Source organism: Chiloscyllium plagiosum, chromosome 10 (assembly GCF_004010195.1).
Source record: "Chiloscyllium plagiosum isolate BGI_BamShark_2017 chromosome 10, ASM401019v2, whole genome shotgun sequence".
Classification (NCBI taxonomy): Eukaryota; Metazoa; Chordata; class Chondrichthyes; order Orectolobiformes; family Hemiscylliidae; genus Chiloscyllium; species Chiloscyllium plagiosum.
This window is the reverse complement of record NC_057719.1, coordinates 59,977,754-60,005,469: the sequence shown is the minus strand read 5'-3', so window position 1 is coordinate 60,005,469 and position 27,716 is coordinate 59,977,754. Positions and strand designations below refer to the sequence as shown.

The window sequence follows — 27,716 nt, the reverse complement described above, 5'->3', positions numbered from 1 at the left end:
CCCAATGGAGCTATCAATCTATATGTCAATTCCTTTGTAAACCACTTGGTGGAGACACTATAACATTAAATTGTATTTTGATTTTAAAACAAAATGCCTTTATAAATTGAGCATCTTTGAAATGTACATAAATTAAACTTTGAATTTGCATATTCTCCATTTATGAATGGTTGCTGATGTGTCTGAGGCATAGTAATAAAAGGAAAGCAAAATATCTGACTTGTGATGGGCTGCTTAGTGGATAAATATTAGATTAATTTGCTTTCAGGCTATGGTCAGAAACAACATTCCAGGGCAATGCCACACCTACAGTCAGGTATAGGAAAATTCTTGGTACAGGCAGAAGTCAAGTTTATGGGAGACAGTGGCCCAGACTCAGTTTGGGATGCCCAGCAGAGCACCCTTGCTTCCCTTGGTTTCACAGAATCGAAGCTTTTAGCTACTCTAATTTCCCAGGTGCCATCACTGTGGTGTGTAAAACACTTCTTTGCACAGTTGAACCCAAACATTGTCATGGTCCTCACTGTCCATATGTTGCAACCCCCATTTGACTTATTAATCAGGTTAAAGCATTTTGTTGGAAAGAATCCAGCAAAATGGAAGTGACTGGGAAAAAGGTGGGGTGTCTTTACACTGCACTGATTTCTGTAAAAACCTATCTGGTTCAATATGCCTTCGGGGACAGAAAAGTGGTGTTCTTCCCCAGTGTGGCCTAAATATGCTCCAAATTCACAGGAAGTTGCTTGACTTTTAACTACCCTCTGAACTGACCAAGTAAATTATTCAGTTCAAGAGTGTCCTATCTCACTGTAGGATATGGTATAAACCAGGATTTAATAGAGGCATGTAAGAAGAGCACTATAGTTGTCAGAGGGGATTTTAATCTGGTTACTGACTCGACAAATCAGATGGGCAAGCATAATGTGAGAAGGCAAATTGTAGAGTGTATCAGGAATTGTTTCTTAGAGCAGTTACATTGCAGACCCTTCCCAGGAACAGGCTACTTTAGATTTTGTAATGAGTAATGAAGTAGGATTAATAAGAGATCTTGTAGTTAAGGATTCTCTGGGTGTAGAGACCACAATACGGTAGGATTTCAAAATCAGTTTGAGGGAGACCAACTCAGGTCTCAAGCCATTACCCTCAACTTAACTAAAGGCAATTACAAAGGTATGTGCAAAGTTAAAAATCACACAACACCAGGTTATAGTCCAACAGGTTTAATTGGAAGCACACTAGCTTTTGGAGCGTCGCTCCTTCATCAGGTGATAGTGTCGCTCCGAAAGCTCGTGTGCTTCCAATTAAACCTGTTGGACTATAACCTGGTGTTGTGTGATTTTTAACTTTGTACACCCCAGTCCAACACCGGCATCTCCAAATCATGACAAAGGTATGTAGGAAGAGATGTCTAAAATGAGTGGAAAAAAGAATAAGGAGAGGTCATTGGCTGAACAGTGGCAGATATTTAAGCAGATATTTCATAACACTCAACAGAAATTTATTTTTAGTCAAACGAAGGATTCAATGAGAAGGATGAATCATCCACGGTTAATAAAGGCTGTCAAGGAGTGTAACTAATCAAAAGCTAAGACATAGTAAGTTGTGCTAAACTAATTTAGGCCAGAGGATTGGGAGTGTTTTATGAACCAACAGCAAATGACTAAAATGCTAATAAAGAGAAAAAATTAATTATGAAAATAAATTAGCAAGAAATATAAAGGCAAATAACAAATGCATCCACAGCCATGTGCAAAGAGAGTCAAACTAAGTGGGGGACCGGTGGAGAATGCAACTGGGGAGCTGGGAATATGGAAATGGAAGATAATTTAAACCAATATTTTGCATCAGTCTTCACAGTGGAAGACATAGTAAACATCTAAAAGGTGATAAACAAGGTGATGATGGAGGAAAGGTTGTGTAACAGTTTCTATGTTGTGGGACAAACTGTTTGACAAATTAGCAGAACTAAAGGTAGACAGGTTGCCAGGACTTGACAAACGGCATCAAAAAGTTTTAGAGAAAGTGAGTGCAAAGATAGTAGAGAAATTAATCAAATATTGCAAACTCACTGGATTCAGGGAGAGTTCCGGTGGGTTGGAAAACTGCTACTGTGATACTCCTCTAGTAATAAGACAGCAGTATCAGGATATTGAGAAAAGCTTAGTGCAATAAAATAATGTCAGTATAGTTTTGTGAAAGGGAAATCATTTTTGACAAAATTGCTACAATTCTTTGAGTAAAAGTTGATAAAGAAGAACTGATAAATGTGGTGTATTTGAATTTCCAGGAAGCATCCAATAAGGCGCCACAAAAATGATTACTGCACAACGTAAGAGCTCATGGCATAGGGGATAATGTATTAGCATAGTTGAGAATTTATTAGCACAAAAAAGAATTAATGGGTCTTTTTCAGATTGGAAAGATAAAGCTAGTGGGGTACCATGAGGACCAGTCCTAAGTGCCTCAATTATTTAATACCTATGTTAATGATGTGGAGGATAGGGCAAGTGTGGGTAGGGCAAATTTGTTAAAAGTACAAAAATAGTTGGGAGAGCATGTTGTGATGAGGTTATAAGGAATTTACAAAGGATATGGGTAGCTTGTGTGAGTGTGCAAAACATGGCAGATGGAATTTAACATACAAAAATGTGAGGTTGTATACTTTGGTAGGATGAATCAAAAGACAGATTATTACTTAAATAAAGAGAGACTCCAAAAATGTGCAGCACAATGGGATCTGGGTGTTCCTGTACATGAAACACGATGTAGTTAGCATACAGATGCAACAACCAATTAAGAAGTCAAATTGACATTTCACCTTCATTGCTAGGGACCACCCCTTTGCTCTTCACCCTGGGTTCTTATTACAGAGGGTAGTGAGTCTTTAAATTCTTCTAAGAGAATGATCTCTCTCAGGACTTCATGTGTGGTTTCAACTTCTAATGCTCATGTGCACAAGTCAAAATTACTTGTCTTAATCCTTCCAAACTCAATGAAAGCTTGCCCAGGATGTTTCCTTAAATCCTGAAATCTTTGCCTACATCCTCAAGTACTAACCATGCACCAAATATAGGTCTTGTTAAAGTGTCATAATTCCCTAGAAACCTCCTCTGACAGTGAAACCTAAATTTGATGTGCTTTACCTGTCAACTTGCTTTGCATTGGCAATATCCAGAGTTCTTTTGGTTAATTCATTTCTTTCAAAGAACGTGAAAGCTGCAACCACATCCTTTTCCTCAGATGTTTGTGGGTTCTATATAAAAATTCCTTACTGGACATTCAGTAATGATTAATATTCTACTCATTGGAGGCATTATCAGCATTTAATGTCTTTTTTTTTTAATTGCAGTATTTTAAGATTACATTCATGTTCATTCTCATTCAATTCTCTTTCCCTTTGTAATTCTAATTCTAGTTTCCTAAACTCTTTTACTCCCTCTTCCCTTTGGAATTCCACTTACAGTTCTTTTAAAAATTGAGTTGCTTTAATTTTCCCTCATACTAAAACTGTTTCAAATGCAATTCCATATTACTTAACTACCCAGAGTACGTAGCCTGTCACCTATTTGTACTAAACTCAAATACTGTGCTTGTCCTTTATTTATGTCTGCCTTCTTAGCTTTAACAGGCAACAAATATCTGATTGGCTCCTGAGTAGCTGAACAGTTTGTGGGTGTGAGCAGTACTGCCAGAAGTTTTGGACTGCTGAAAGGGGCAGATATTATGTCTTTCTCTCGAGTAAAATACCTGAAGAAAGCCAGTTTATTCACTCACCAGCTGCTGCAAACTCTTGTTTGAACCAATGAAAAAAAACCACTTGCCTCCTGCGAAGAACTGAAAAGAAGCTGAAGAACGAAGAACAGCAAGTCCTGGCAAGCAAAAAGATCACCTCAGTCAACCTTGTGGACTGGGGCCATTGAATTGCTTCCCCATGTTTTTTCTCTTCATAACACTAGCATTCTTTTGTGTGCCTGCATGTGTATCTTGGGGATTGAAGTGGTTTGGAAGGGCAACTCCCCCTCCCACTCTGCCGAGGATATGGAGGTGCTGGGCCTCCTCCACCGCCGCTCCCTCACCACCAGACGCCTGGAGGAAGAACGCCTCATCTTCCGCCTCGGAACACTTCAATTGCCTGTCCTCGGATGCTGCCTGAATTGCTGTGCTCTTCCAGCACCACTGATCCAGAATTTGAATTTTAACTAGTTGAGTTATATATTGCTGGTTCCAAATTGTCTACTTGTGGTTTAAATTTGTAGTTCTTGTTAAGTGCAGAAACCTGGTCTTTGTTTTCTGTCGTCTGTACCTATCTGACAGGGAAATTGGGGGCATTTCTCATTTCTGTGACAACTCCAGAAATATCTGAGTTTGATTTCCAGCACTGCATCAGTGAGGTATAATAGCTGTTACCATTCCACTACACTTCGGACCAATCTCAATGGAACATTACCTGCACTTCAGATATCAATTTGAGATGCTGAGAGGTAGTCATTCTGATTTTTAAACTCTCAGTTACAAGGAAATAGCACTGTCTCCAGATACATTAACATCATGCATGATGCGTCCCCTCCTATTGAGCTATGCATCTTCCATAAGTACATTGGATATGTATTTTGCAAGTTTTCCCAATCCAAAACAAGTCAATATCCCACAGCAGAATAAAAATGGAAATGAAGCTGATACCATTGGTTTGGACACTTAATAGGCATCCTGACAGCCATCTGAATATGGACATTATATTCAAATTTTAGAGATGTTTTATGAAATTAATGACCATGTGTGCCATAAAAACCATGTCCTAAACTTGCCCAGCAATTAGTGCTGGGACAGACTTCACAAGCAGTATCTAGTCAGATCTTCAAGTCTATTAAAGTAAGTTTCTACTTAATCATGTTTGTTTCCAAGGTACGTCTTAGTCAAATTTCTGGCAGCTTTGGCAAATATTTCTCTGAGATATTTTAATGGAGTGAATTTATGGAAAACAAGAACTTCTTTATTCCATTTGCTTGTTCTCAAGTGCTGAACATTGAGATGTTCATGGCTTAGTGATGAGCCCCCACCAAGTCAGAAAGAGTAGCAGCAAGGAAGACATCAAGGATGCTTGCTGCTGGAGAAGGGTGCAGGAAGTACCATACAGTGGTTTGGAAGTCAACATCATACTTGAAGAATCAATATCAACATTAACTCAGTTACTTTTTCCGTAGTTACTGTCAGACCAAGTGAGTTTTCTCCAGGACTTCCTGTTTTATTTCAGATCTGAAATATCTTGCATTTATCATACCTGAACTTCTTATAGCAGGAATTGCAGCCCAATATCAGGATATGTACTGCATGTGTTATTATGACCCTCCACCTCTTTAAACTACTCGTAGCGTCAATAGCTGATTGTCAGCCTCCAAGGCGATGGTAATCAAGAAGAGCACAAGAATGTGCCTACCCTGCTGAGTTCATGCGTTTGCTATATCAGCCATATAAGTTAGTGCTATTCTTGCCTGAGTCACAAGGTTTTGGATTTAATCCCCGCTCCAAGTTCATGAACACAAAGCTGACACCCTAGTCCTATTCTAAATGAGTGCTGCCCTCTCAGAGTGATGTGGATGAGATATTAAAAGAGATCTCTTCTGCCCATTCATGTTGGTGTATAACATTTCATGGCACTATTTAGAAAATAGAGCCAGCGAGTTACCTCAGTTGGAATCAGTCAGCTGGATAATGTTTATTCCTCAATGAATATTTCAAAAGCAGATTTATCATCACTTTAGTATTTGAACGCTTGCTATGTGCAAGTTGCCTACCATGTGTCCTACATTTTAACAGTAATACAATTCAAAAAGTATTTCATTGCCTGAAAAGTGCCTTGATATCTAGTGTTTGTGAAAGGTGCTGTTTAAATGCATGTCCTTTCACTCACCATCAGCAACCAGAACTATTTTTAAACAAGAAGAGCTTTGATTCACTAACAAATTCATTAGTGACATACATGTGTGCTTTGTCCAGATTCCCATCCATAATTATGAATACTTCCATGTTGTCCAAGTGTTTAGTACACTTAGCATTCCAATCAGATCACTGGGGGAACAAAGCGTGTCCCCTCCCAACTGCCTTGTGACTTCTTCCAGGAATCTAGGAAATGCTGAGCTCACATATAAAAAAAATGCAGCTGTAGCTATTCTGACTAATGTCACAGTCAAAATTTATGTGCCTTATTATTTTACAAAAATAGTATTTTGCAAGAAAGGTATGTGTGCTTTCTTAAGATCAGGATGGATGCCTCAGATTATCCTGTTCCTCAGGATAAGATGTTTTCTAATCAACCTGTTCAGAGATACTACTGTACACCGCTGGAGCAAATAGGGCATGAATCCAAGCCTCCTGGTCCAGAATATGGACACTACCCCTGCACCTGCAGGGCGCTGACAGCAGACATGACTTGAACGTGGACCCTCTAACCTAATGCTCTAACGAGCCATCCATGCTCCCAATTCCATAGGGTCAATATTCTCTTCAGTCTGTTCAAGGATTCCTCACCTTTGGAACAGATAGGACTTGAACCAGGCTTCCATTGTGCTATGAGGGTCTTAGGTCCAAACATCTTCAGCTGCTTCATCATTAATATTCTTTAATCATAAGGTCAGCATTAGGGATGTTCACTGATGATTGCACAACGTTCAGTACCTCTTACATCTCATTGCTGCTCAGATACTGAAACAGTCTGTGTTCAAATGCAGAGTCGAGAGTGTGTGCTGGAAAAGCACAGCAGATCAGGCAGCATCCGAAGAGTAGGAAAATTGACGTTACGGGAATAAGCCCTTCATCAGGAATAAGGCTTATGGGCTAGGGGACTCAGAGATAAACGGGAGGGGGTGGGGTTGGGGGGAAGGTAGCTGAGAATGCATTAGGTAGATGAAGGTGGAGAGAAGGTGATTGGTTGGAGAGGAGGGTGGAGTAGATGGATGGGAAAGGTGATGGATAGGTCAGGAGGTCAGTGCTGAGTTGGAGGCTTGGGACTGGAATAATGTGCAAGGAGAAGAAATGAGGAAACTGGTGAAAGCCACATTTATCCCGTGTAGTTGCAGGGTCCGAAGGCGGAATATGAGGAGTTCTTCCTCCAGGCATCCAGCGGTAACGGTTCGACGGTGGAGGAGGCCCAGGATTTGGATGTCCTTGTCAGATTGGGAGGGGGTGTTGAAGTGTTCAGCTACAGGGCGGTGGATCGGTTGGTGCAGGTGTCCCAGAATGTCCTCTGAAACAATCCTCAAGTTGGCGTACTGTCTCCTCGATGCAGAGGAGACCACATCGGGTGCAATGGATATAGTAGATGACCTTGATGGAGGTACAGGTAAATTTCTATTGGATGTGAAAGGATCCTTGGGGCCTTGGACGGAGATGAGGGGGGAGGGGGGTAGGGGTGGTGTGTGCACAGGTTTTGCACTTCCTGAGGTGCAAGGGAAGGTGCCGGGAGTCGGGTGGGGGCCATGAATCTGACAAGGGAGTCACGGAGGGAATGATCTCTCTGGAGCGCTAATGGGGTGGGGAGGGAAAACTATATCTGGTGGTGGGAACCGTTTGCAGGTGGCAGAAATGGCGGAGGGTAGTGCGATGTATGTGGAGATTGGTAGGGTGGAAGGTGAGGACCAGTTGTTGTGTTGGGAGGGGTGGAGTTCAAGGGCAGAGGTGCAGGAAGTGGAGGAGATGCTCTGTAGGGCATTGTCGACCACGTGGGAAGGGAAATTATGATCTTGGAAAAAGGAGGTCATCTGGGATTTTCTAAGGTGGAATTGGTCACCCTAAGAGCAGATGCAGCAGAGGTGGAAGAATTGAGAATAAGGGATGGCATTTTTACAGGAGGTAGGGTGGAAAGAGGTGTAGTCTCGGTAGCAATGGTGGGTTTGTAGTAGATGTCCGTGGTTAGTCAGTCACTGGATATGGAGTTGGAGAGGTCCAGGAAGGGGAGGGAGGTGTCTGAGATGGTCCAGGTGAACTTGAGGCTGGGGTGAAAGGTGTTAATGAATTTGATGAACTGTTCACCCTCCCCGAGGGAGCACGAGGTAGCGCCGATACAGTCATCAATGTCACAGAGGAACAGGTGGGAGGTGGTGCCAGTGTAGCTGTGGAAGATGGACTGTTCCACATATCTGACAAACAGGCAGGCATAGTTGGGTCCCATGCGGGTGCCCATTGCTACCCCTTTGGTTTGGAGGAAGTGGGAGAATTGAAAGGAGAAGTTGTTAAGGGTGAGGACCAGTTCTGCCAGGTGGATGAGTGTGTCAGTGAAAGGATATTGGTTGGGATGGTGTTAGAGGAAGAAACGGAGGGCTTGGAGGCCTTTGTCATGGCGGATGGATGTGTACAGGGACTGGATGTCCATGGTGAAGATGAGGCACTGGGGGCTGGGGAAATTAAATTCTTGGTGGAGGTGAAGGGTGTGGGTGGTGTCCCAAATGTAGGTGGAGAGTTCCTGGACTAAGGGGGAACATGATGGTGTCAAGATATATAGCGATAAGTTCAGTCGGACAGGAGCAGGCTGAGACAATTGGTTGACCAGGGAAGTCAAGTTTGTGAATTTTGGGTAGGAGATAGAATCGGGCAGTGCAGAGTTAACAGACAATGAGGTTGGAGGCTGTGATTGGGAGATTCCCAGAGGTGATGAGGTTGTGAATGACCTGGGAGATGATGGGAAGTGAGGTCGTGGTCGAAGGGGGCAGTAGAAGGAGGTGTCTGCGAGTTGGCACCTGGCTTCAGCGGTGTAGAGTTCAGTGTGCCAAACTACCACAGCGTTCCCCCTCCCCCCAGTCTGCAGGTTTGATAGTGAGGTTGGGATTGCAACGGAAGGCGTGGAAGGCTGTGCGATGAGGGTGGGAGGTTGGAAAGGATGGGAGGGGTGGACAGGTTGAGGCAAACTATGCCACAACAGCTGTTAGGAATGAAGAGATTGAGGGCAGGTAACAGGCCAGTACGGGGTGTCCAGGTGGATGGGGTGTGTTGGAGGTGAGAGAAAGGGTCCTCGTATAGGTGGGCGGAGTCTTGATTGAAAAAGTTGCTCTGGAGACAGAGGCAGCGGAAGAATATTCAAGGTTGCAACGCGTGTCGAACACATTAATCTGGCAAAATAGAGGGATGAAGATGAGGCCTTTGCTGAGGACTGAACATTCATCCTCAGTGAGGAGGTAAGTCTGGGGGAATAGTCACGGCACAGCAGGGCTGGGATCTATGTCCCGGGGTGTTCAAATACAATAATATGTAGGCAACACTCAGGCTTGGGCTGATAACTGGTAAGTAGCATTGTGCCATGCAAGTGCCAAACAATAACTATCTACAAAAAGAGAAAATCTCAAAATCTCCTCATGACATTCAATGGCATCAGTACCACTGAATCGTTTACTATCAACATTTGAGGTTATTGCTGTGAGCAGTGAAAGGGGATTAAGAAGGCAGCTGTAAAGGGGTCAGATAAATAATCTGAGCAGGGGTGAGCCCATCCACCCTTCCCCATCACTGCTGTTTTTTTTATCCCCAAATCCTTCTTTCCCCTCCCACTTACCCTCACTTCCTCAGAACTGCAATGCTCATTTCCTCACCCATTGCTCCCACTCCCTCCCAACTATTCTCACTCCATCCCCTACCCTCACTCACCCCATTCCTTGCCCTTCTTTCCTACACCCCAATCCATCACTTGCTTACACCCCTCCTTCCCATCTCTCAGACCTCACTCCCACTCCCTACTCTCAATTCTCCACTGATTCCCTCCTTCACTTCCTGCCTTCACTTCCTCCTCATTCCCTCACTTACTCCCTGCCCTCAGTGCCAATTTGGATAAAAAAAGTAGAACTGACTGACATGTGGGCACATAAACCTTTTAATGCAAAAGGCTTTTTGATGTTTTTAAGTTGCATTTTCTTCTAATAACAGTTTTGAGCATGTTTTAGTACCACTTAACTGGTAGACAGTTGATGTTTTGTTTTAAAGAGAGGAAAAGGTAGGTAACTGTGCTTCAGCACAGATTTATAGCCTTTAATGTTGCTATTACATAATGTAAAAGTTGTGTTGCATTACATTACATGCAATTTCAACATTTTTCATTTTTAGATAAGGCACTCCTAGAAATGTATGCATCTTGAAAGAACTTATACTATATTCAAAAATAAATTAGTTCTGACTTCCTAAATGTTAATGCCCTATCTATTGATCTGTATGGCTGAAAGTGTCCCTTTGTCAGAAATCCAGTTGGTCTTCAATTAGATTTCTAAATATCTACCTAAAATTTTTGGAATCTTCTTTTATAGATGGCCACTGCTGTTACTATGTCAAAAAGTGTGGTGCTGGAAAAGCACAGCCAGTCAGGCAGCATCCGAAGAGCAGGAGAATCAATGTTTCAGGCATAAGGCTAGTCCTCACTTTCTCCCATTGCTATTACTATGGCATGTTTGATTCCAGACACCTGTTTTATGAGATATAGCAATGTTTATATTATCCTTCATAACATAAGAAACTGGTTGCGTATATCATTGAATTGAAAAATCCAACAGACATTTCTTATGGTTCAGCCTACATTCAGTACAACCTACATTCTTCAGATACTTAAGTGCCTGGGCTAACGTTAAACTAGTAGACTACAAAGAACAGCATGCTTCCAGTAGTATCATGCAAATGATCTGAGGCACAGTGGATAATGAGATCTGTATGTCCTTTGGTGACAGCGATGATATTGGAGGATGTCTCGTAAAGATTTACTAACATACTGGCTGTAAGACGTAACAGCCTGATTTAACTGTTTATGCTAACTGGACTGCATTGCAAGTCAAATGTATTTTTTTTTAAATTTCTAAATTACATTATGCTTTGGTGGATAACCCTTAGATTGCCTGAGAAATTTAATAATTTGATGTTATAACAATCTGGATGAACTAGGATAATTATGTGCAACATCTCAAAAAAAAATGGACGGTAACTTTTAGAAATAAACTAGTGGCGGCCTCAGCCACATAAACCCTGAACACGGAAGGGATTTGAAATTATAGTGGTCACAGGAAAGCACATATTCCAACAAAGTGGATGATCCGTTCTTTTTAAAATAATGCTGTGTTGATTGACGGTCATTGATTTAGAGAAAATCTGTGCAATGCATCACAACATAATGTGAAAACAACACAGGAATATTTTGGATCTATTCATTTGAAAGTAACAAAGATTATTTAATAAACAGAACATATCAGAATAACTATAATTTTGATAAATAACGCGTTTCTTAACAGCTTGTTTCTACAGCAATTTCATTGGTAGCATAAACCTACAAAATACTATATAATTCATGGAGCTCGGATGTTTTAGCTCATTAACTAGGTGTAAATTGAAAAATATATTTTTGTGTCAATGCTCACCATTGGATGTAATTAAAACATACTGTGGTTGCTTTCATTCCATGCTTGAAGGAGCATTTTAATTTTCTTTTTATATTGAGTTCTGAAAACAATACCTCAGCATATTCTAAAACTCAATGCTGTAACCTGCTCCTGTTTCAACCGCAATTCTTCACTCACTTGCCCATGACCATTAACAGATAGATCACTGAAATCTATCACAACGTTGCTCAAACTTTGAGTTTTAAGTTGATGAAAATCACATCAATTATTTTTTTCCAAATAATTGGTAATTAAATATCAATGAACCTCCCAGGATTTTAAACAGGATGTGCAAGTTTAACATTGTATTAAAGCTCACCAGCATTCATTTTGGAAAGTTAATTAGACAGTTTACTGCTTACGATTGAAATGATGTTTTTGCAACGAAAGAAATTTTGCAGCACTATATTAGAGAACATTCACACCAACAAAAACTACTTTAGTATATCAGAATGAATGCATGAATAAATAAGGACTGCAAATTGCACATTTCACTTGTGAGGAAGACTTTTCTCTTGTATTTTAGTAGTGCAGTATAGAGCTTGTAACAGTTCCTCCAAGAGTAATGCACGTAGTTCCACCAACCTGCTCTTTCAGTATATCCATGAAATTCCTTTTAGGTGTGGCTTTAGTTTCCTCTTGTAAGCATTTATTATATTTGTCACTAAAAGTTGGAACAGTTAAGATTTTCTAACACTTGTTAGTCTAAGTTCGAAAATACATCTCAAAAATGAATCAATTAGTTTCAACAATCAAAACCTAGGTTTTTCTTTTAAAATGTTATTGGGAAATTGGTCTAAATGTTTTTTTTCTAAAGAATGGGGTGAATTTTATTTATAACTTTGTGTATTGTCTCAATTGCTGTGAAGGAATTTGTCACAGCCATTAAAATATGAACAGCATTTTTAGAGCAGATTACGCACATGGGTTAGCTCGAAGTCATCTCTGTGAAAGGAAAGCTCTTAACATACTTTTTCAGCATTATAAGTACAGAACATCAACCAGGCTGGGAAAAAACCTCAAGGAGGCTTTAATACAGCATAATCACTTGAACTCAACACGACAGCATGCCCTACCGAATGTTCTCTTGTTAAATGTGTTTCTACTGACTTAACAGGAATTGCAATTTATTATTGCGTGTAAAAAAGATTTTAACAAGCTATTTTGCTTATCATGTTAAATTTGCCCTCTGGTTTCAGCCTTCAAACTAATTTTGTTATCCTGCTTAAATGCTTCACAATGATAAAGGCTCTTATTAAATCTCCTTGTAGCCTTCCTTGCTCTAAAGGAAACAAACAACTTCTCCAATCTATTCAAATATCTTTTATCTCAGAAACTATTTTAGTAAATTTTCTTCTATACCCTCTCCAAAACCTTTACGTCCTTTCTAGTTTGTAGTGCCCCAAATTAGATATAATGTTTCTTCACTTATTTCTTTCATGCACGTGAGAACCTTGTACAAGCCCCCATCAAGTGGTGCTGGATGCCTTAAACGCATGAAGATAGATAAGTCCCCGGGAACTGATTAAGTGTATCCTAGAACTCCATGGGGAACTAGGTAAGTGATTAATGGGCCCCTTGTTGAGCTATTGTATCAGTGATAGCCATGAATTAGGTGCCAAAAGACTGGAGTATGGCTAATGTGGTGCCGTTATTTAAGGAAGGTGGTAAGAGAACTATAGACTCGTGAGCCTGGCCTCAGTAGTGGGCAGGTTGTTGGACGAAATCCTGAGGGACAGGATTTACATGTATTTGGAGAGGCTAGGACAGATTAGGGATACTTGGCTTTGCAAAAGTTGTGTTTCACCAACTTGAAGTAATGAAGATGATTGATTAGGGCAGAGTGGTGGATATGATGTATATCGACTTCAGTTAAGGCATTCAACAAGGTTCCTCATCTGTAGTTGGGAAAATGCTGCAGGTTATCATTAAAGAAGAAATAGTGAAACATCTGGAAGGAAAGGGTTTCATCAGGCAGACACAGCATGGATTCAGGAAGGGAAGGTCGTATTTGACAAACTTACTGGAGTTCTTGAGGATGCAACAAGCGTTTTGGATGAAGCTGAAGAGATGGATGTTGTATACTTGGATTTCCAGAAGGTCTTTGATAAGATGCCACATAAAAGACTCATCCACAAATTAAGAATGCGTGAAGTTGTGGGGTATATACTAGCATGGATAGAGGACTGATTAAACAATAGAAAACAGAGTTGAAATAAATGGGTGTTTCTCTGGTTGGAGATCAGTGATGAGCGGTGTGCCGCAGGGGTCATTGTACAGCCCGCAACTGTTCATGATATATATAAATGATTTGGAAGAGGAGACCAAGTGTAATATATCCAAGTTTGCTGATGACAGTAACTTGAGTGGAAAGGCAAACTGTGCAGAGGATGTGATGGGTCTGCAGAGAGATTTAGGTAGGTTAAGTTAGTGGGCAAGGGTCTGGAAGAGAGTACAAGGTTGGAAATTGTGAGGTTATCCACTTTGGAAGTAAAAATTATTTAAGGTCAGAGAATTATTTAAGTAGTATAAGATTGCAGCATGCTGTTTTGCAGAAGGACTGAGGAGTGCTTGTAACATGAATCACTAAAAGGTGATTTGCAGGTGCAACAGGTAATCAGGAAGGCAAGCAGAATATTGGTTTTCATTGCTAGAGAGATTCCATTTAAGAGCAGGGAGGTTCTATTGCAAAGTACAAGGTGTCGGTGAGGCCACACCTGGAGTATTGTGTGCAGTTCTGGTCTCCTTACTTGAGGAAGGATATACTGCCTGAGGCAGTCCCGAGGAGGTTCATCAGAGGAGGTTGATTCTGGACAGGAGGGGGTTACCCTATGAGAAGGGGTTGAGCCGCCTGGAACTGTACTTGCTAGAATTTAGAAGAATGAGAGGGGATCTTATAGAAACATATAAAATTATGAAAGGGATAGATAAGATAGGAGGAGGCAAATTCTTTCTGCTGGTAGGTGAGACAATGACTAGGGGACATTGCCTCAAAATGAGGAGAGTAGATTTAGGTCAGAGATGAGGAGGAACTGCTTTTCCCAGGCACTAGTAAATCTATGGAATTCTCTGCCCAAGAAAGCAGTAGAGGCAGCTTCATTAAATATATTCAAGGCACAGTTGGATGGGTTTTTGCATGTAGGGGAATTAGGTATTATGGGAATAATACAGGTATAATCCATGTCAGATGCCATATCACTTGCCCTTCACTCCTTCCTAGAACATCTTGACACCAAGAACAGCTACATAAGAATCCTACTCACTGACTGCAGTTCAGCCTTTAACACTATTATCCCCTCGAGACTGATTACTAAATTTAGTGATCTCGGACTAAGCCCCAATCTCTGCAACTGGATTCTCAGTTTCCTGACCAACAGGCCACAATCAGTGAAGATTGGGGACAATATTTCATCCTCACTAACACTCAACACTGGAGCCCCTGTGTACTCAGCCCCCTATTGTACCTACTGTATACCCATGGCTGCATCGACAAATACTAGACTAACAAGTTCGCTGATGACACCACCATAGTCAGTCGAATCTCAGATGGCGACAAAACAGACTATAGTTGGGAGGTGGAAGACCTGGAAAAATGGTGCACTGAGAACAATCTAGCTCTCAATGCTGTCAAAACCAAGGAATACATTATTGACTTTTGGTGGGATGTTACTCATGCCCCCCTACACATTAATAGCACAGAGGTGGAATGAGTGCAGAATGTCAAGCTTCGGTGAGTGGTCATCCACAACAAGCTTTCTTGGACTCTTCACGTGGATGCACTGGTTATATAGGCCCAACAACGTCTCTTCTTCCTCAGGCAGCTGAGGGAATTTGGCATGATGGCGAATACCCTTGCCAACTTTTATAGGTACGCCATCAAGAGCATTCTGTCTGGATGTATCACTACTTGGTATGGAATATCATTAAGGATCGGAGACGGTTACAGAGAGTGGTGAACTTGGCCCGGTCAATCACAAAGGCCAACCTCCCATCTATAGAATCCATCTACAGATGGTACGGATAGGGTGAATAGCCAAGGTCTTTTCCCAGGGTGTGGGAGTCCAAAAGTAGATGGCATAAATTTCTTGCAAGAGGGGAAGGATTCAAAAGGAACCAAAGTGACATTTTAATGCAGAAGGTGGTGCATGTATGGAATGAGCTGATACAGGAAGTGCTGGAGGCTGGTACAATTACAATATTTAAAATGTATCTGTATGGGTATATGAATAAGAAGGGTTTACAGGGATATGGGCCAAATGCTGGCACGTGGGACTGGCTAAACTTAGGATATCTGGTCAGCATGGAAGCTGGACTGAAAGTTTCCTTGCTGTACAGTTCTATGATTTTAAGTATACCCTCAGTAAACTTGCATGTTTTACTCAGCTCAAGGAAATTCTGTACACATTTCATATGCCACCTTTGAATATAGTACTAATAGCAGTACAAGATCTTGAATCAATAAACTACCAAATTCTTATAACTAAGTACACCAATTTTTGTGAGAAGTCCATAGTCCTGCTTCTAGGGCGACACAGTGGTTAGCACTGCTGCCTCACAGCGCCAAGGTTCCAGGTTCGATTCCAGTCTTGGGTGACTGTCTGTGTGGAGTTTGCACATTCTCCCTGTGTCTGCGTGGGCTTCCTCCCACAGTCCAAAGATGTGCAGGTCAGGTGAATTAGCCATGCTGAATTGCCCATAGTGTTAGGTACATTAGTCAGAGGGAAATGCATCTGGGCAGGTTACTCTGCGGAGGGTCAGTGGACTTGTTGTGCCGAAGGGCCTGTTTCCACACTGTAGGGAATCTAATCTAATCTTCTACATCGCCAGGAAGCCTTGACAAGATTTAAGAGCCATTAGATTCCCACTTTGTCCCCCCACTGTCTTACCACTGAACACTATTGGCCAATCAAATAACTGGCTGCTCTTCAGCACCAATGAAAGTAATGATCTGTGCTGTAACATTAGTAGCCCTCCTTTAGGACACCAAAGGAAGTGGGCAGCTTTGCTAATGCCAATCATGCAAGCCCTGGAAATGATGGTGTGAGGCTGTGACCTGTTGTCTAGAGTGAAGTGGGAATAAGCAGGGATGGGATAGCAATGTTCAAAGCTTTGGTTGGATACAGAATGACTGATCAGGACCCTCCACCCTTTCAAGAAACTTACAAAGAACAATACAGCACATTCACAGGCCCTTCAGCCCTCCAAGCCTGCGCAACCACATTTTGCCTTTTCAGATGAAAACGATCTTCATTCCCACAATCTATATCCCTCTATTCCCTTCCTATTTATGTATTTATCCAGACGCTTCTTGAATGCTGCTATTGTGTCTCTTTCCACCACTTCCTCTGGCAACACCAGGAACTCACCACCCTCGCCTTGCAATCTCTTTTAAACATCCCCCTCACACCTTGAGCCTATGTCTCCTACTAATTGACCTTTCCACACTGCGGAAAACACCTCATAGTTTCCACTCTATCCATGTCATTCACAATCTTCTAAACTTCTGTTAGGTCACCCCTCAACTCTTGTTTTGCAGTGAAAACAAACTCAGCCTATCCAATCTTTATTTGCAGATAAAATCCCATAGCAGGCAACATCTGTTTCACCTTTTCTCCAAAACATCCACATCCTTCTGGTAGTGTGGTGACCAGACTATATGCCATAGTCCAAGTGTGGCCTAACTAAAGTTCTATAATGCTGCAGCATAACTTGTCTATCCTTATACTCAATGCCCCTTTCAATGAAGGCAAGCACACTATAAGCCTTTTTTTTAATCTTATCTATCTGCGCTGCTATCTTCAGTGATCTATGGACCTACACATACAGATCCCTCTGCATATCCAATACTCCAAAGGGTTCTGGCATTCGCTGTATAATTTCCACTTGTACTTGACCTTCCAAATGCATTACCTCACATTTGTCCGGCTTTCCACGGTCTATCTGACGGCTTCACCAGGTGACACGGGCACCCTCTGCCACAGTCAGTGCAATGGCCAATATAATAACCACACAAGTTTCATCAGCAATTCACTGTGCAAACATGTGGTCTGTTACTCAAGTCTTTGGTTAGGGATCATTGTACTTGTAAAACAACCTACTGTTAGAACTTCGGATCTTCTGTAAGTACATTCAGCTTTAATTTCTATGTGTTGGTGTTCATTAATGAAGATTGTTTCAGAAATAATTGAGGACAAAACGCATTCCTTTATGTCCGAAACTATGCAGATGAATAAGTTTTAAACACTACTGTGGAATAAGAACACCAGTTCTAAAGGATAAACACTCCATTCCATATCTTGTGTTTTTGATACCTTGTGACCATTAACACTCCATATCAAAAAATAATGCCTATCATATATTTTAGAATCTTTACTTTTCCAATGAAATGTTTAATACTCTCTGATTTATATAGTGAAAAGGTATATTCTTTAAAAAATAAACAGTCCTGGCCTAGAGATCAGCCTCTGACATTCCTTAATATTTCTCACTTTTGGCCAGTGAATACTTTGAAAAACATCAATAATTGTATATAGTACATTTTGGGTAGATAAAGCACACCTTTTTCAATGTTCAAGTATAAACACTAGCAAAGACTACTTCGGCAAAACTGCCTATTACAATGTAAATTTTATGCCAACGGGCATCTGCATATGTGCTGATTTATGTAACTCCCAGCCACATGACGTCACAGACAGTTATGAATTAAGAAATTCTTGGTCAACTGTTAAAAATTAACAGTGCCAAATATGTTAACAAGCAGATTTTATAAGCAAAGGCAAGATCTATATTTTTTCTAACATGAAGCAATACAGGATAACTGAAAACAAGCCTAATTATTTAAAGAATAGTTACATGGAACCAGAACTATAGTCATTTAATAATGTTGCAGTAAGAGGAGAGGAAACAAAAAATACACACCAATCATATTTGTATAAAATCATATCTGTGTCCTTATAAGAGGGACCATTTTATTATCTGGCAATATAGTTTTCAAAGAAACCTTCCAGTACAACTTGTTTATTGCCACTACTGAATTGCCAAATTGTTGACCAGCATACACGATGGCATCCAGTTGCAAATTCAGTAATTTTGTTGCTCACATGTTCAAGTTACGTCAGGAATTCCCATGGAACTATACTTCCCTATTAAAAGGCAACAACAGAAAATATTTCACTTGTAATGCTGTGTTCTTTCTTCAGACATAGTTAACACAAGTTTGATACAGTAATGCACAATGCGCTCACAAACAAGAGTAAACTGTAAATCATTGGAGAAAAAAGGTAAAAGACTTAATAAGTTTAATCACAGTGAAATGCGATAAAGATTCATCGTAACATTAGGAGAAATGCTTTTGTTTTGCATGATATATTTAGCTTCCATATAAATAGAATAAAGTTAAATAAAGCTGTAAGGTTATCAGGTTTATTTACGTTACACAAAAATTGAACAAACATTCTTAATTACAATCAGTAGGTGATGGTCAAATACCATCAATGGTGGAAGATGAAAAAAATGCCACAAACAAAATCATTCAACTACTTTTAAATACAAAAGAAAAAATATAGCCATTAAAATGTATTAATCAGCGCCTTTGCAATCTGGAAATAATCTATATAAAGTGCAATATTAGACCTCATTATGTAAAATGGTCGTAATATTTAACACCATGTCACGCTTGCTATATTTTTATGCATAATTAAATTAACATTAAATTTTATTTTGTGCAATATTGGATTACAGATTAATTCTGCTAAAAACCGTTTTCATTGAAAGATAGGTTAAACAGCAGCCAGTACCATCTCTATTATAGATAAGAGCAGGAGTCAACATACACTATTATTCATAAACATGGCATTTAATAAGATTATTGTGGAAGGACACTTGTCTTTGGAGTTGATGTAAAGATCATGTGAATTACCACTGTTCAAAGGCTTAGCTCATCCGTCAAGTTTCACCGCTCTTACAGTCATGATGTAAAGCTTGTTGCTTCTCCAGAAGCTGAAGAACAAGAAAGAAAGTTACTAAATTGTATGAACTAATTATACATAACTTCTTTAGAAAAAGGTTAATCAAAATTCATTTTACCTGTGCGATTACGGTACCTAGTTCTGGCTTCAGCTCTCTCCTCTGCATCAAAGTACCATACCGTGATCGCATATCTGGAACACAAAAATATTAGCTTTGCTGAAAGAGGTACATTTTTTCAAAGCTTTTCATCTTGCACTCATTAGGACAATTTTCAAGAAATGCCAAAGCAAAAACAACATTTATACAATATGAGAGGAAATTGTTATTTGGTTGGCAAATGAACGCTGACTGGCAGGGGCATTGCCAAGGAGAATGCAAAGTTAATTCCAGTTGTATTTGGCAAATGTAGGTCAATTGTAGTTTCACATCTACTTCTGGACACTGCATTTTGAATTTTGCAAGCATATGCTGGTTAGATACAGTTGCTAACTTGCTTGTTGTGAACAGCTTTATTTGATATGAATTGCCAGTCTTTGGGATGTAGAGCCTACACATATTGCATCACATGGACAATGAAATTCATATATTGTGTTACCCATTTATGAAAGTGCTTTTGGCTCGATGGCAATATACTGTTGGTGGCGAATAACACTAACGTTGCCTCTACATAGTAGCAGTGTGAAACAGCTAGCCTCACCTGCTCAAAGCTTAATTTACTCTCCAAAGGTAACCTATCTCAAATGTAGATTAGGTCAATTTCAGGACCAAACGTGACAGCTTTCAGCAGGAACCAAAATCACAAATTTCTCTTCAAATATCTTGGGTACTTTCATTCGATTCTTTTTATGCCCACAATAATTTATAAAATTATTTTGAAGTCTAAAAGTCCAACTTGATATAAGTAATGAATCAACAGGTAATTTGCTACTTAATACCTGCTGGGCTTTCTGTCTTGCCAGTCTTTTAATTAAAAACCAAGTTTGCAATTACCCAATGCTATTGTTTACCAATTGTTAAGTAGTGAAGCAAATCATAACAAAACTTCAAAACAATAAACATGTTAAAATTTGCATATTGGCAAACCTTGTCTCCAATGCGTATATGGTGGGATGGAGGGGACATCAGCTGTGAATTTTATTTTATTTTCCTGTTTTAATCCTGTTATTTCATTGTCAGTGGACAAACATCATTAAATGATACAAATGTATTCATTTCTCGCCGGTAACAGTTTCCCATTAGTTCCTGAGGTCAAAGACATTTGTTGGGGGTGGGGTCTTTATATATCAGGCTTCTTTAGAGTTTGACAAAGGTTATAGCCATTTTCAGGTTATGTTTACAGTGCTATGTTTGCACATGTATGCCACAGAACTCTAGCAAACGTCTCAAGGTGTGAAAGTTGCTTGAAATGATTTTTCATTTACAGGGTAGTTTGTATTTTATAGGACTACAAAGGCAGCCAGATGCCTTTATAAAGAGAATGCCTGGATTTGGATTATTCATTGCCTGCAAAATTGTCTGCATTTATGAGTTGTTGGTAGAAGTTCTATGTACTGAGCTACTTGTTTGGAGCTAGAAGGGGTGCTGTCCTGAGAGTGGGTTGAAAAGCAGTTGGGACAATTAAATTAGTTGTAATTCTGCAGGTGCCATTCCTGATGCCAATTTGCCCACACCACTACAATTTTAATGGCGTGGGAGGTGTTGAGCAGTCTGCCTGCTTTTGGGCCAAATGACATCCTCAATTGGCCAATTACCTGCAGACCTCTTCTCAGTTCACCATAATACTTCCAATGAAAGACCTAATCTGATTCCAAGTGAAAAGTTTGGAAGCTCTCCTCGAGCTGCTAGAGGCGAAAGTTCCCAGAGATCCTTCGAGCACAATCCTTCTCAGCTTGTCCATCCGCACACCCTCAACCTCATTAAACTTTGCCAGTCTGCGCCACCCTCAACAGCCAATGCCACCACTCACTTCTGATTCTAGTAAAAAATCCCCATTGGGGACTGAATGCAATCCAAGCAGAAGCCGCCCATTGTTGCTGCTACTTGAACTAGAGAGCTGCCAGCTATTTGATTGGTCTATGTCCCTCAGGTGTAGTACTCATCCTAAGCCAATTATTGATACAAAGAAAAGTTGAAGCCATTGCTGTCAATGTATAGAATTCTACTATACCAGGATATTCCAGGATAAGGGGCTCTCAGCATTCTATACAAATTCCTTCCTCAACCAGTGAGGTTTCTTGCTTTGTGCAAAGTAGCCATTGCATTTGCTTAACTTAAATGTTTCTGTTATCTAGTACTTTGGGATATGATAAAGTTGTTATATAAATATGAATCATCCCTTCAATTGCTGAACATCTGCAACTAAACCTCAGATTTTTCAGCATCAGCTGGAACACCTAACCATCTAACTCCTTCCCCTTGACATTCAATGGCATTACCACTGCTGAATCCCTCGTTATCAACATCATGGAATTTGCCATTAACCAGAAACTGAATTGGACTAGTCATAAAAACTGCAACTACAATAGGTCAGAGGCAAGGAATTCTGTGGCAAGTCACTCAAATCCTGTCTTTCTAATGTTTGCCCATAAGGGACAAGTTAAGACTCTGATGCAATACCCTTTAGAACCTGGTTGGACATAGCTCCAAGAAAACTCAAAAAGCCACAACACCATACAGGACAAAACATCATGCTTGAATGGCACACCATCTAATACCTGCAACATTCATCTCATTCACCACTAACACACTGGAAGCAGTGTGTACCTTCTAAAAAAAATACTGCAGCAACATACCCAACGTATCCATCAACAGCACCATTCAAACATGTGGCCTCTACCATCTAAATGGATAAGGGTAGAAAATACATAGGACACAACCACCTTCAATTTCCCTCCAAGCCTCACACCATCTTGCCTTGAACTGCACTGCTGTTCCTTCACTGCCATGGTCTTAAAATCCTTAAACTCTTGTCTTAATAGCATATATGCACATTTACTTTGCTTCAATACAGAACAGGAGAAAAGAGAAAAGGAAGCTAGCTTGCCAGAAATCCCAGGGAAATGAACAGTGGATCAGGACAGGGAATAAATAAAGTTAATGCAAGTAAAATGTTGGTATTGAGGAAATCCCCAAGACTTGATGATTTCCATTTAAGTGTGTTAAAGGAAGTAGGGGAACACATGATCGACTAAGATCTTTGAGAGCTCGCTTCGGATTGGAAAATTGCATGTCACTCTGCTTTTTAAGAAAAGCAAAAGTGGAAAACTAGGGAATTACAAACCAGTTGGCGTAACATGTGATGAGGAAATATGTAGAGTCTATAATAAAGGATGAGGTAACTGAATATTTTGAACATAGTGATAAACTAAGTGAATGAGTAAAACTGTGGCAATGGAGTTCAATGTAAACAATTACGAGGTTATCCATTTTGGACCAAGAAAATGACAGATTGGATTACTTTCTAGATGGTATTAAGTTAAATACAATGGATGCCCAAAGAGACGTTGATCTTTAAAATATCAGGAACAGGTGCAGAAAATAATCAACAAAGCTCAAGGAATGCTGGCCTTCATACCTAGAGGACAGGAGTAAAAGGATGCAGAGGTTCTGATGAAGAGTCACCGGACCTGAAACGTTAACTCTGACTTCTCTTCACAGATGCTGCCAGATCTGCTGAGATTTTCCAGCAACCTCTGTTTTTGTTGCAAATGTTATGCAGCAGTTACACAAATGTCTAGGTTAGCCCTACTTAAGAATAATGTGAGTAGACCTAGGATGTATTGGCTTGGAAGGAGTACAAAGTAAATTTACAAGATCGATTCTTGGACTTCAGGGGTTAAATATAAGGACAGATTATGCAAATTAGGCTTTTTTTTCCAGAATTTAGAAGATTAAGGGGTGATCTGATTGAAGTCTTCAAGGCATTATCAGGAAAAGACAGGGTAGATAAAGATAAACTAATTTCATTAGTTGGGGCTTCGACGACAAGGGGACATAGTCTGAAAATTTGTGCAAAACCATTCAGGAGAAATATTGGGAAGCACTTTTACACACAAAGGGTGGTTGATGTTTTGAACTCTCTTACATAAATGGCAGTGGATGCTGGATCAGTTGTTAATTTTAAATCCGAGACAGATAAATTTTTGTTAAACAAAGATTTTAAGGTGCAGCTAAATGGCATTAGGCCATAGATCAGTCATGATCTCACTGAAAGATGGAAAAAGCTCAAGGAGCTGAATGGTTATCTTCCTATGTTCCAAGGACTGCAGTGGCTCAACAATTGGTGCATTACCATCTTCTCAAGGCAATTTGAAAAAAGCAATAAATACTGACCTAGCTAGAGATGCCCACATCCCATCTTGAAATAAAAGAATACAAATACAGTGGGCGGCACGGTGGCACAGTGGTTAGCACTGCTGTCTCACAGCGCCTGAGACCTGGGTTCAATTCCTGCCTCAGGCGACTGACTGTGTGGAGTTTGCACGTTCTCCCCATGTCTGCGTGGGTTTCCTCCGGGTGCTCCGGTTTCCTCCCACAGTCCAAAGATGTGCAGGGTCAGTAATCTAATCTAATCTAATCTAAAAAAATCTTGATACGAGAGTCCTTTACTCATTAAAGTTACCAGTGGGATCACCTGTCTGATTTAGACTATGTCTAGATGGCATGGTAGCTTATCTAACTTTTTTGAGCAACATTACTATCAATCTCATAACTTAGAGTCACAGAGATGTACAGCACGAAAACAGACCCTTAGATCCAACTCATCCATGTTGACCAGATATCCTAATCTAGTCCCATTTGCCAGCACCTGGCCCATATCCCTCTAAATCCTTCCTATTCATATACCCATCCAGATGCCTCTTAAATGTTGCAAATGTACCAGCCTCCACCACTTCCTCTGGCAGCTCATTCCATACACACACCGCCTCTACGTGAAAAAGCTGCCCCTTAGGTCTCTTTTACATCTTTCTCCTCTCACCTTAAACCTATGCCCTCTAATTCTGGACTCCCTCACTCCAAGGAAAAGATCTTGTCTATTTATCTTATCCATGCCCCTCATAATTTTATAAACCTCTATAAAGTCACCTCACAGCCTCCGATGCTCCAGGGAAAACAGTCCCAGCCTATTCAGTCTCTTCCTATAACTCAAATCCTCCAACCCTGGCAACACCCTTGTAAATCTTTCTGAACCCTTTCAAGTTTCACAACATCCTTCCAATAAGAAGATGACCAGAATTGCATGCAATATTCCAAAAGTGGCCTAATCAATTTTCCTGTACAGCCGCAACATGTTCTCCCAACTCCTACATTCAATGTTCCGACCAATAAAGGAAAGCATAATAAATGCCTATTTCACGATCCTATCTACCTGCGACTCTACATCCAAGAAATATGAACCTGCACTCCAAGGTCTCTTTGTTCAGCATCACATCCCAGGTCCTGCTCTGATTTGCTTTTCCAAAATGCAGCACCTCGTATTTATCTAATTTAAACTCCATCTGCCACTCCTCAGCCCATTGGCCCATCTGATCAAGATCCCTTTTTACTCTGAGGTAACCCTCTTCGCTGTCTACTACACCTCCAATTTTGGTGTCCTCTGCAAACTTACCAACTATACCTCCTACATTCACATCCTAATCATTTATATAAATGACAAAAAGCAGTGGACCAAGCACCAATCCTTGTGTCACAGGCCTCCAGTCTGAAAAGCAACCCTCCACCACCACCTTCTGTCTTCTACCTTCGAGCCAGTTCTGTATCCAAATGACTAGTTTTCCATGTATTCCATGAGATCTAACCTTGCTAACCAGTCTCCCATGAGGAACATTGTTGAACACCTCACTGAAGTCAAGACAGATCACACCTACCATTCTGTCCTCATCAATCCTCTTTGCTATTTCTTCAAAATAATTCAATCAAGTTCATGAGACATGATTTCCCACACGGAGAATTTTGCTTTTTGTTAATTTTTCCTAGATGCACCCCAATATCCACAGATACATGAACTCAAACAATAAAAGCAGTAACTGCAGATCCACTGCTGTGTCAGTCAGGAGTGAATGTTTCTTTCTCTCCCCCTCACTGACCATGTAGTCGCTGCCTTTTGTCTGTATTCCTCCTTTTAAAAGTGCCGTTGTTTGATCTTTTTTCCCCAAACTTCCAAAACAAGCCAAAAGCTTATAAAACAGTAATTTCTGCTCCTCGAATTTGAGTAAATCATGTCCAACACCTAAAATAACTCAAAAAAGGAGCAGCTCTTACAGCCACAATTTTTTCCCATCCTCCATTTTGGATTCCCCATTTCTTTTGAGTCATATCATTATCTCAATGATATTTAGGATAAGTACATTTACTAGGATATGGAATCTTAAATTTTGTCAACATCAAGGGTTGGAAGTCTTTCGTAAACAGTAACACTGGCATATCAAAGTTCTTTCAAAATGTAAATCTTAATAATAACATTTGGCTTGGTTCATTTTGGCTTGAGTCCCAACTTTTGCATTATCTCGAGAGAGAAATTTGGCTTCCACAAGTCTGTATTTCCATGTCACTGGTGTTAATGACTGGAATGATGAATGGTCATCACATTTAACCAAGATCAAAAGAAGCATAAACTCCTTGACAAATATTTTTGGCACAACTGTGCAGGCAGGTTTTAAAAATCTAACTAATGGGAGGGTCATAATTTTTTTTTCTTTGCATTATTTTCTTTTATAATTTATCAAAATGTATAGTTTAGAAAATTTCATTCAGCGATTGGTTAAAGCTGACATTCAGGAATCTCTACATTGTTAGTTTATGGCAAAGCTGTAATAAATTTAAATGACAAAATGACTTCAAGTTTTACAACTAACACAAAAGTGGAACAGCCCAACATTTCACATTAGGAAGCTTGGTACGGTTTTTTTCCTCCATCTATTTGTTCACAGATGCAGGCACTGTCAATGGGCCATTTATTGCCATCCCTTAGTGTATTTGTGAAGGTGGTGATGTCTTATACTTATTTCTAAGAGACTCCAACAAGGACATACCTGACAGAATATGCTGGTTGTACTTCATGTGGATTTCTTCGATCAGACCAGAACAATAATAATCTATCAAACATTGGCTCAACATCAACTACATACGATTTTCCTTCTGGAAATATTCGGAGAATACCACCATCAACCTATAAAAAATAAGTTTTGACAGAATGGCTAGAAATATTAGCTCTGGAAAGACAATTCAGGTATGTTACTAAAGTTATAAGCTTTGCTGTAATAGTTTTCAACAGATGAAAGTTAACTAAAGTAACGACTAGCGCTTTTAAATAGAAAATACAACATTGTTAGTATTGAACACATTAAGGCAAGGATCAAAGCAAAAAATAAGGACACTGCAAAACTTCTTCTAACAGGAGTAACCAGCCATAGCAAGTGATGGCAGATCTCCAAATCAGACAGAGCCTGATTGTATAACCATTGCCAATATGGTTTCATTTTTAAAATAGCCTGATCTTTTCTTGACATCCAAATTAAATGGGGAGGCTTTCAGGAATAGTGTGGTGTTGGCAATGTGCCCATGTATTTGGCCAACACAATATTCGATAGCTCAAACCACTTGTAATTTCAGGATTGTAAATATTTGTTGGTGTGCTGCAGGTGCTAAATGAGCACATCACTTCAGCTTGTCAGTTCAATGAGGAAAGTCATCAGGATACAAAATGTAGCCTGTTAGCAAGACATATCTGGGATAGTGGGGTGAGTTCAATAAAAGATTCTGGGCAGCAGATAACAAGCAGCCAATTGGGGAATATTGTTGCAATACTGGTCTTCCTTGCTCACAAAAATTTAGGAAACAGAAAATTACAATTTTAGGGGAGGTCTCCAACAGCATTCAATACCTGGAGAAATAGAACTGGCAGTAAAGACACACAAAATGCTTTGTACATTTCAGCTTGAAAGGTACAGTCAGGATCTTACAAAAGGCAATTCTAAATTATATACTGAACACAATTTCCTGCCTTTTATGGGCAAGAATGTTGGCCGTCCATTTAAAAATCTGTTTGATCATTGACTGAAACTTGAAAATATTTGCAATGGCAAATTTACAAATGTCGATCATCAATTTAGCAAGTGAGAAATGGGCAGCCAACAATTGGAAGGCTCACAAAGTGTTATTTCATGAAACTGATGTGCCAACTGATCAAAATGGCATTGAGTTTCAACACATTTTGTCTTTCTTTCTTTTGTCATATACACATGATTATCACATCGACAATAGACAATCTGTTCCTGAACTTTCACCATCATTAGGTGTGGTGACCACTATGAAATTTGCAAGGACAAAGCATCAATAGCAATCTCCAACTTA

General features: G+C 40.1%; 1 protein-coding gene across 3 annotated transcripts in view; it reads right to left on the bottom strand.

Annotated features, from left to right (window-relative positions):
• Positions 1-18,322: 18,322 nt before the first annotated feature.
• Positions 18,323-27,716, bottom strand: part of egln3 (egl-9 family hypoxia-inducible factor 3) — a 43,805-nt gene continuing 34,411 nt past the window's right edge. For 2 of the 3 annotated variants that reach the window (XM_043697882.1, XM_043697884.1), the window contains exons 3-5: positions 26,396-26,532; positions 19,482-19,555; positions 18,323-19,394 (exon numbers count right to left, since the gene is read on the bottom strand). In XM_043697882.1, coding sequence (XP_043553817.1) covers positions 19,363-19,394; positions 19,482-19,555; positions 26,396-26,532 — 243 coding nt within the window. In that variant the 3' untranslated portion in view covers positions 18,323-19,362. The remainder of the gene's footprint in view (positions 19,395-19,481; positions 19,556-26,395; positions 26,533-27,716) is intronic. The other variant, XM_043697883.1, reaches the window with a different exon arrangement.